Source organism: Montipora foliosa, chromosome 13 (genome assembly GCF_036669935.1).
Source record: "Montipora foliosa isolate CH-2021 chromosome 13, ASM3666993v2, whole genome shotgun sequence".
In the NCBI taxonomy this organism is placed as follows: domain Eukaryota; kingdom Metazoa; phylum Cnidaria; class Anthozoa; order Scleractinia; family Acroporidae; genus Montipora; species Montipora foliosa.
In genome coordinates this window covers 24,359,904-24,369,903 of record NC_090881.1, presented here as the reverse complement: position 1 = coordinate 24,369,903, position 10,000 = coordinate 24,359,904, and the positions used below count along the sequence as shown (strand labels likewise).

Genomic DNA, 10,000 nt, shown 5'->3' with positions numbered 1-10,000 from the left:
CCCACATAATTTCCCCCTGGGGCCTCTTTCTGGAATTTACCGATAACATTTCGGGTTCCGGCGTAAAGCCATTCGTGAAACTGCGTGCTGTTTGTTTTAAAAAGCTGACCCCAGTTGTTGAAAAGCCGGGTAACTTTATGCCGGGGGTAAGTCACTATCCAGAGTATAAAATAGGGACCTTAAGATCTGCGACTGAGACGTCAACGAAAACGTCACCTCAAAGTATAAATTTGCTCTATCATAAGTCTTTCGGGATTATTCCATCTTGTTCAAGTCATACATTGTTAGTGAAGTATCCTAAAAATGAATTGGTACGAGAGATTTCAGAGTGAAAATAGAGAATGAAAGATTCTCAGTTGTGTGCTCTCTTCTGTCGTCAAAACCTCAACTTTGGTGATTTCACGTCGTCGTTATGCAGAGCACCTAAAATATATTTGCTAAAATCCGTGCTGCAGGTGCACAGCACGATTATTTATGCTCTTTTTTTTAACCCATGATATCATTGCTTTGTGGAATTGTTGTTACCGTCGCCGTCGTCGTTTCTTAAGCTCCCTAATACGGAGTTTAAGATCTAAGACGCGACGGTAACGAAAACGTCGTTCAAAATTGCAAGTTCAGGTTTATTAATCTTTTCGTCATTATGTCCGTTTGCCTAACTTCTAAAAACTAGCGCAACTTTCCAGGAACTGAATTTGGAGGTGCGGTGTTGAAGCTACGAAAGAAACATCAAATTTGCTGCCTTGTGTTCACGTTCTCCGTAAAACTTGAAAATTGGTCATTTCGCGTCGCAGATTTGCCGAAAACGTGAAAGAAATGTACTAAAATGAAAGATGCACGCGCAGAGCGTGCAACGCAATTGTTTTTGCTCATTAAAACGATGCAACATTTGTGACGTTTTCGTTGCCGTCGCGTCCTAGATCTTAAACTCCCTAATATAACCCACATTAAACGTTGGCCAAGATGTTTGTACGTGCCTTGGCATTTACCTAGATGTGCGTGCTTAGAGTGTGCATATTCACAGTTACGCGACCAAATACTGAAATCTTTGCTGATATGATATTGAAACTGTCAGATGGTGACATATACACCTGACAAAGTTACCTGGCCTTTCGACAATTGGGGCCTGGGGCTCGTTTCTCGACAGTCCAGAAAACGTTTCGGGCCCGAAAAGACATTTTGCTTGTTTTAATAAGCTGGTCTTTTAAAATGTTTTCAAGATAACGAAAAGCAAAATGATTGTAAAGTTTGACGACATAAGACCTCTGTGTTCTCAAGATACAGAGAGAATTGACCATATTTGCATTCTCAGTATTGGACTGGAACTAGCTCGCAATGGAGGCTGGTGTGGGGGAATCTTTTCAAATGCAAATACTTTTAATACACTCCCTCGCATAAGCCTCGCATAAGCTAGTTCCAGTCCAATACTGAGAATACGAATATGGTCCATTGTGACAACCAAAAAAAAAGGCCTAAAATGTTTCGGCGCTTTCGAGAAACGGACCCCCTGGACTTTCAGTATGCTTTCAATTTACTGAAAAGGAAAATGACTGTGAGAATTGATGACCCCAAACCTTTCCGAAGATACAGAGGCGATTATGACCACCGAACAGCTTCGAGACTTATGAGGGACCACGGTCTTACAACTGAGCCCCCAAATAAGTCATTTTCCAGTCTCACTTGAAGCGAATTTAAGCGGGAGGCCCTTGAAACCATGCTTCTTTTCATCCATAGACCGTCTTTCTAGATGCGAGAACGATAGTCTGAGCGCAAAGAACTCTGCTTCGAAGCCTGTTAGAATAAGTAGTGGTTCATTGCAAAGAAAACACATGGGATTGAAAGGGAAGTCCTCCAGCCTGGTTTCAGCTTCAGCAAGAAATAAAACATCCCGTGAAAAAACGCCAGGTCAGAAGCGAAACAAGGAGAGCAGATGATCATCAAGGCAAAGGGCAATAAATAAAGAGGACTATATGGTGATTTATTACATGCATTACAATTGTCAATAGCTAAACAAAAAAACTAAGCGAACGTAACCGCCATAGTTTGCATTTGATTATTATGGAGTTTGCGCAATGTCGACGCGTTCGGCAACGACAACACCACAAAGTAGGAATGCTATTGGTTAAAAAGGAAAAATACTCTTGCTGCACGCACTTCAGTGTATTTCTTTACCGTACTTGACAAAACAACGTGCAGTCACCCAATTCCAGGGTTTGAAGACATCGCGTGCATCACGAGTATTTTCCCTTTTTAACCAATGGCATTCTTGCTTTGTGGCGTTGTCCGTTTCCAAAAGCGTCGTCATTGCGTAAACTCCCTACAAGCGAATAAGGTCTATTGAATCGACGACTTATCCTTAAAAGCAATAGAAACTGTATACAATACCAAACAATAACAGGGTACGAGAGCTGCTACATTACTGGAGCCTACAACAACGAACCTTTCATCTTCTACCTTTACCTTAATATCGTGCGTACTCAGCCGGGCCTGTGGAATAACCGCGATCGATAAGTTATATTTTAGCGTGACATTTTCGTTGAGTCCACTGTAAACTGTCTATAGTTGGTTTTCAACCAATCACTTGAGACTGACGTGACTGTGTTGTAATGTACAAATGCTGGTGGATGAACGAAAGAAGCTAATGAGAGGCCTGTTGTTTTCGTCCACCCATACGTCGGCGATGACATCACGTGAAAACCGGCTATTGTCCAGACAGAGTGTAACCTTGGAAAATGGTCACATTTGTGCCACAGGGCAGGTGACAAGATCAGAACTTGGTGACAATAGGACATTTGCATGACGACGCCATTTGACTACAAGTTCCAGGATCATTCAGGTTTTCCTTGTCTCATGCTAGTAGGAGTTATTGTTATTTTTACGCCATTGGGAGTACAAAATTTAAAAAAGAAAAGAAAAACAAACTGAATTCTGGTAGTTGTAGTCAAATGACCCCATCGTGAAAGTTGCCTATTCCCAATAGAAGGTACTCTTGCTTTTGTGCGATGCAGAGGTTTACCTAAGACCAGCGATCTTTCTCTGTAACGTGCGATAATGACCTCCTTGAGAATGGAAATGAGGACACGGAGATATCCAATGCTCAAAATCAAGTGAATCAACATTTTACTCTGATAATTTATTTTACTTCCCAACTTTATTATTTTAACGTCACAGAATCTTGCTGACATAAATTTGGATGATAAATGACTCGCTAGCAAAACCACGAAGTGATGTTGGTTGTTGTTTTAGTAGTTTAGAAGAATTCTTTCTTGAATATTATATAACTCTTTCCCCTTTATCTTGTCCTCCACGCAGTTCAAGAATTGATTACTTTATGGTAAACAATATTTGTTCTTGGTGTGCGAAATTCTTACTCCAAAGGTGTTTCTTCATATCTGAGGAACTGTTATCAGACAAGTAGGTGCAAACTCAATTATAGCTTAGGTACCTCAAGTTCCATTATTCATGATCATTAAAAACCCTGATAAAATGTTCTAACATTATAGGCCAAATTTTGGAGCTTCCATCATTTCTCTTGGACGACGTTTAGGTTTTAGGTTCGTTTAATGTTGGACAACGTTGTTAGCGCTCTCAACGTCGCTACCCCCAAGATCTAACGATGTTGCATCTTGAAATCAAACAATTTCCTTATTTTACGATTATTAACTTCCTTGATCACGTCGCCAAATAAATAATCCAGTAACAGATGTTAAATAATACATAAGAAAGCGGAAAGACAATCTTTGAATATTGATCTACAACATTCAAACCTTCGTCTCTAAAATTACTGACAAAATCCCCGTTTTCGTCCTCAGATAATTGGCCAAAATGGACGGGACGTTGATTTTGGTGTCCACTATCGCGACCCATAGTGCTTTCCGCCAGTGAATGGTCAAAGCTTTTGAGTCTTTCTCCGTTTCTCTCTCTAGTGAGCTTGCGAAGATCTTTATCATCGTCCTAAGAAAAAAACACTTCTTTCAAAATGGCCGTTTTCACACTAGAGACGGGTAATCCTTCTAGACGGATAACCCGTCTGATACATTTCCCGTCTGGGTATGAAATCGAGACGGTTACACAGTTCAAATTTCCCTCGTCACTGATTCACATTAGATGGAAAGAGCATGACTTGAAGCTCAGGCGCGGTTACCAATTTATTAAGTGGTGACCATCTCTTACTTCATGTCAAGGAAAAGAAATGAAGTGCAACTTTTCAAAAGAGCCCAAGGCTTGTCTGTACCTTCCAAATAGGATAACACATTTGCAAAAATGAACGTTTGGTCTTTCTTCCAAGTGTTCGTCTTTAGCTTTTCCACTTTACTTCGTGGTTTATCTTTCGATTCCTTCTTGCGTTTGGCTTGGATGGCTTTTGTTTTATTTCCCAAGGTACATTGCGTTCTTTATAGTTCCAGCCTCCAGGCTTTTCCGGGAAAAAAGAAAACAGGTTCATCCGTCTGATGTGATTCAAGATGAATTATCCGTCTTCAAAATTCGTCTGAATAGACTGATTATCCACCCAAATTTAACACCGTCCCGTCTCTAGTGTGAAAACGGCTAATGATCATTTCTATTGTTTCGCGTACAGATATCCCTGAAGTATGATTTTTGGTCTTCTCGTCCCATGCGCCGCCGCGGGAAGCGAATGAGCGCAAAAACCGGTGCCGAGAGAAATAGTAGGGAGCTTACGAAACGAGGACGACGACGGCTACGAGGACTTCATTTAAAAATACGAGTTCGCGTTATCCATATCACTACAAAACTATTTCATGTCGTTTCACGTTAAAAATGTGTAGTAACTGTCGACGAATTAAACTGGTATGAGTGGGTTGGAAGCGTAGAGAGTGAACTGAATTTCATCGTCATGTGCTAACGTCCTCCACAGAACCTTGAATTTGATCATTTCACGTCGTCATTTAGGAGATGCGGCAAAGAAATGTACCAAAATGTAATACGCACATGCAGAGCGTGCAGAGCCATTGTTTTTGCTCACCAAACCTATTGTTTTGTAGCGTCGTCGTTGCCATCGGCGTCGTCGTTTCGTAAGCTCCCTAACGAGAAGAGCACGAGTCCAGAGTTGGTTAAAGTAGGGTTTGTGCTACAATAGAGGTTTTGCACGGCAGCCATGTTGCATGGCAGGAACAATGAAAGTGTTTTGCATTAGAAAGAACATTTGTTCCCATAGGAAAAAGAATCTTTTGTTCCTTGCCATGCAACATGGCTGCCGTGCAAAACCTCTATAGGGAGCTAAAGCAAGGACGACGACGACGGCTACGAAAACACCACAAAACTATGGGCGTAATAGACAAAAAACAAAGGCGCTGCACGCCCCGCACGTGCGTTTCACATTTTGGTACATTTCTTTGCCGTTCTCGTTCTGACAACAGGGACCTTAAGATCTACGAAGGCGACGGCAACAACAACGCCACAAAGCAATGATATCATTGGTCAAAAGAGCATAAATAATCGTGCTGCACGTGCAACATGCATTTTATCACATTTTTGCGGTACTCCGCATAGAAACGACTTGAAATCACCAAATTTGAGGTTTTGACGACAACGTGAGCAAGTAACAGCTATGCAACGGAAAATCTTTCATTCACTATTTTCACTCTGAAAACCGCTCGTACCGATTTATTTTTAAGATACTTCGCCCGCATTGTACGACGTGAACGAGATGGAACAATCACCAAAGAATTATACTAGAGCAAAGTTGTATTTTGAGGTAACGTTTTCGTCGACGTCGCAGTCGTAGATCTTAAGTCCCCCCTCGGTTATTATGCAGCTGTGGTGTACGTCTCCGCTTTTGTACGAGCGATTAGAGAGATTTAGCACTTTTACCTTGAGATGTTTCTCAATTTCTGTAGATAACAAGCCAAAACGGAGCTAAAGAGAGACAAATTTCTTTAATTTTTGGCAAAACGTAAATTTCAACCTGGAGTTTGCACTTTCCCGTAAACGTGATACTAAATCTCTCCCGCAAAATTTCTTCTATTTTTTCCAACATTTTTGGTACATGCAGGGCTGGATGATTGGACTAGAGTGATCAAGGCATAAAATACATCGTTAGGGAATGGACCTCTTTAGCTTGTACGTTTTGTTTTCCCATTTCAGACCACGTGATGTTACTCTAGGGAACAGTTTCTTTCAAATGTCGTCTTACGCACGTGAATATGTTTGCATGACTTATGAAAAAACAAAAGGAAAATTCCCTTGGGAACATCACTTGGTCTGAAATGGGAAAACAAAACGTATAAGCTAAAGAGGTCTATTCCCGATGTAGTCTAATGGCGTTGTGGATAGATATTCCACAGCATGCAAAAGTTCGTTCAGCGCACTGCACCTACCCTTGATTTGTCAGTACTGCCATATCTTGTCCCTGAAAGCGGAAATGAATCCTCGGGGTCGTCCTTGAGTCCCTTGACCTTTCGAAGAATACTCGTCCCCTTTCGTGTTAGCTTTTTCGCTTGAGACTTCACGAAAGTAGAACTCGGATATTCTACCAACGCTGCAAACACGTATAGAAACGAGACACAGAGAAACCAGTCAATGGCTTTTACATAGCTGACCCTTGGCATCGACGCTTGGATTCCGAAGATTAAAGTCGTTAACGCGAGGACTGTCGTAATTCCGAGCGCGACCCGAGCAGGTGGCGAGCCTCGCGGAATCCAAAATGACACCCAACTGAGAATGGTAATAAGAATAGTGGGGATATAAATAGAAACAACGTAATAGAATTTCTTCCGTCTGATGTGGAAGGTTATCTTTAACATCGAGAAAGTCCCTAAAAAAGAAAAGAATTAAAAAGAGATCGATATAAGAGTGTACTTCGAGAAGAAAGGGAACACAAGAAAGAGGTGTACTGGTCTGTTTCGTTGGGTCCATATTCTAACGAATGAGGGCAGATAAGATATTTACTGCAGACCTGTGACGTAAGAAGCAGTTATCTCGTCCACAGTATAATTATCAACTGCAAACTGTGACATGATGAGCTCCTCTCCTACAGCCACCGCTGCCCTCAGATTTCCAGGGTTACTTGTGTCATCCCACTTAAAGAACAGGTCATCAGCTGTCATTCCATCTGAAATATACGTTAAAATATTTGCCGTAAAGGTCAACTGAACAAAGCAAATATACCGCATCCCGGTACATCTAATCCTTAAATTTGTTCAGTAGACTTCCTGTTGATTTCGTCATGAATAGCAAGACTTCTCAGAGTAAGGTAAGTTTGAACCATTACACGTCATTTCACTTAGAAAAGAAGGATGTAAGTTCGCAGGGAAAAGAAAACGGTATAAAAAGCGATATCCTTAATCCGTTCGAGCCAGTTTCAGTCAAGCCGATTTTGTTTCAGCTGTAGGGGGGTTTTTTCTCCTAGGCCCCTTTCACGCCAAGGCCAAGGGAAATTAATTAAACCCGTCTGTCGAAGTTGAGATTCGAGTTTAAGGACCAAAGTTCGAAAATGATTACAGTTTCATCAAAGACCGGAAAAGTGTTCTTTTTAAGTCAACAATCGCAGATGGCAAAAGGAATTTAAGCCATTTTGCGAATTTTTGGTGCAAGGAAAAGGAGGTTGGTAGGTGTTTAGTACCACAGCTACTGTTACCAAGGCAACCTCCCTAGAAAGGTTAACCAGGGGCCGCGGAGTACGTTCAAAGTGGAGGAAAAGGGGGGAAGGGGGGGGGGGGGGCTAGGTTTTGGTATGGATCGAGAAAGGGGGAGGGGTTTAGGAGAAAACTAACCGTAGGAAAAAAGTAAGGTGAGCTATAACAGCCCCTGCTTCTCCGCGGCCCCTGTTATTAATAACTGTCTCACAATTTACTCACAGCTCTCAAAGAGTAAGCTGCAGTTTTGCTTATCCATAGGATAGTTTCGTAGATCCATTTTGCAAGCCGCAATCACGGTCATTCTAAAGAGAATGAAAACAAAGTGTGACAAACTTACTTATGAATCACAATAAAAATTGGAGGATTAATCAGAGATTCTAATATTCGGTCCACTGAAACGAACAAGAGAAACGCGATGCGTCCCAAACCATAGTTTTTCGGGTGGCCGTACCAGAATATTTAATTATGCACTCCTTGGTGCCAATGAGCCAATGATAGCAAGTCCATTGTATCAATGTCTGTCCAACTCGGCACTGAATTCCATGGTATTTAACAATTATTTTATGAGCGCGCGTTGGATATGAGATGATAGATAGCCAACGAGGCGCGTAGTGCCGAGTTGGCTATAATCATCTCATATCCAACAAGCGCGAGTGGAATAATTGTTTTATTAAAAACGCCCCCAAAATATAGAAAACTAGACTACAATAAAAATAAAAAGGCCCAAAAAATCACACATATGCTTGCCATGGCAATGGCTCATAACCCATGATGGCTTAGCCAATCAAAACTCTCGAATTGCATTATCCAATGATCCAGTTTTTAATAATTATCAATATCCTTTAGTTCCCTCATTCGAAAATGACGAGTGTTTTGCGTTACAGACTGAACTAGAACTGATTACCTCTGGCTATAGATAACTTTGCCGTCTGGGCTGATTGTGAGAAGGAACTCCGTCTTGGGGGCTGTGTGAGATTTCTCGTTATTGACATATGTGTCCGGTAGCCAGAGTTGATCCATAATGTTTCCATTTAGCGTCAGGTTCCTCTTAGTATAATACTGTCCAAAGCGAAGTCGTGGGTCATACCACATTTGTCGGATAAAAAACGTACTTTCAAATTGCTTGAAATTGAAAAGGAGAGATCGTCTTTACATTAAACCCGTTATCTAAAAGTTCATTCTCCTAACTATTTCCACAGATTTCTTCGTTGGCTGCTCATAAGAATTTGGCTTTATATCAGGATAATATCCTTAAGCTGATAATAATCTTTATTCTCAATACTTGTCTACCTGACGATGTACTGAAATTGATAGGAGAATTTACATACTGATCAATCCTGGGAGGACAACTTGACTGAGCTTCAAAGAAGCTGCATAGTTTGAATTAGCTTGATTGCTAATTTGCTAACCCAACTGCTTTTTAAGGGTCGACCTGTTTTCTCTATGGTATAAACTTGTTCTTGTGTTAAACCAAAAAGAGCGAGATTTTTAACCCAGACTGTGATCAAGATTTGACTGGTTTGAGTTTAGGGGCATCTAAGTGATATTTTGTGGTTTGCTCAGTTTCCATTTTCAATCATGATGTCCCTTCAAGTTCAGGTTGAGAAAAAAGGGCGAGGGATTAGGAAAGAAACCGTAAAGAAAATCGCCCAGAAGAGCGCACCTGATCATCATTGAAATCTACAAATTTCCGCTAACCACCTCATGTAACAAATTTGTTGATTGCCGTGATTGGCTGAAAATTCTCGCGCCCAAATTTGCACCAACAAGAAAAACAACTGAAATCAACTGCCGCGACTCGAGCACGCGGATTTTCCATAGACAATACATAGCCGAGCGATAAAAACACCCCACCATCTCTCTTTCATCCAGTCCTCCCAGTGATGTGATATAAAGGGTCACTAAGACCTGAAGAGGCTTTCCTGTGAAACAAAATGATACGATCACTGATTAAAATGATATCTTAAAACAAATGCATGTGTAGAGATTTATATAAGGGCTATTTACAATTGAGTGTCATCCAAAGCGATTACGTAAGACTTAGTTAGCTTCAGCTCTACTGTGATGCATAACGATACGCTGGAATGGACTCTTATTCCCATCGCTATGGCAGCAGACCAGAATATAATCAGGACTGAGGAGGAGAAGGTAAAAACGGATCTGGACCTATTATTCGCAATCAGAAGAATTCATGAAGCCTTGACAATAACAGTGATACCCATCGTGACTGGCGCACTCAGAACCATCTCGAGGAAGGCAAGAGCCTGGTGTGACATCATCGATAGTACACAGTTGTCTCCACACTCGGAACTGCGCATGTATTGTGGCAAGAAGTTGCTGAGACATTAAGCTGAGACATGACTAAGATGACCCAGAAGAACATCGAAGAACTGGTGAGAATCATA

At 41.3% G+C, this 10,000-nt stretch overlaps 2 protein-coding genes across 10 annotated transcripts in view; one reads left to right on the top strand and one right to left on the bottom strand.

Moving 5' to 3' along the window:
* Positions 1-3,221, top strand: part of LOC137983678 (uncharacterized protein CXorf65-like) — a 6,358-nt gene extending 3,137 nt beyond the window's left edge. For all 3 annotated transcript variants that reach the window (XM_068830843.1, XM_068830841.1, XM_068830842.1), the window contains one exon: positions 1,732-3,221. In XM_068830843.1, coding sequence (XP_068686944.1) covers positions 1,732-1,931 — 200 coding nt within the window. In that variant the 3' untranslated portion in view covers positions 1,932-3,221. The remainder of the gene's footprint in view (positions 1-1,731) is intronic.
* The window catches only part of LOC137983674 (glycine receptor subunit alphaZ1-like), a 12,405-nt gene continuing 5,505 nt past the window's right edge, over positions 3,101-10,000 (bottom strand). For 6 of the 7 annotated variants that reach the window (XM_068830836.1, XM_068830833.1, XM_068830834.1 and 3 more), the window contains 6 exons: positions 9,450-9,517; positions 8,500-8,717; positions 7,815-7,897; positions 6,914-7,069; positions 6,336-6,772; positions 3,101-3,951 (listed from right to left, as the gene is read on the bottom strand). In XM_068830836.1, the coding sequence (XP_068686937.1) occupies positions 3,670-3,951; positions 6,336-6,772; positions 6,914-7,069; positions 7,815-7,897; positions 8,500-8,717; positions 9,450-9,517 (1,244 nt within the window). In that variant the 3' untranslated portion in view covers positions 3,101-3,669. The remainder of the gene's footprint in view (positions 3,952-6,335; positions 6,773-6,913; positions 7,070-7,814; positions 7,898-8,499; positions 8,718-9,449; positions 9,518-10,000) is intronic. The other variant, XM_068830838.1, reaches the window with a different exon arrangement.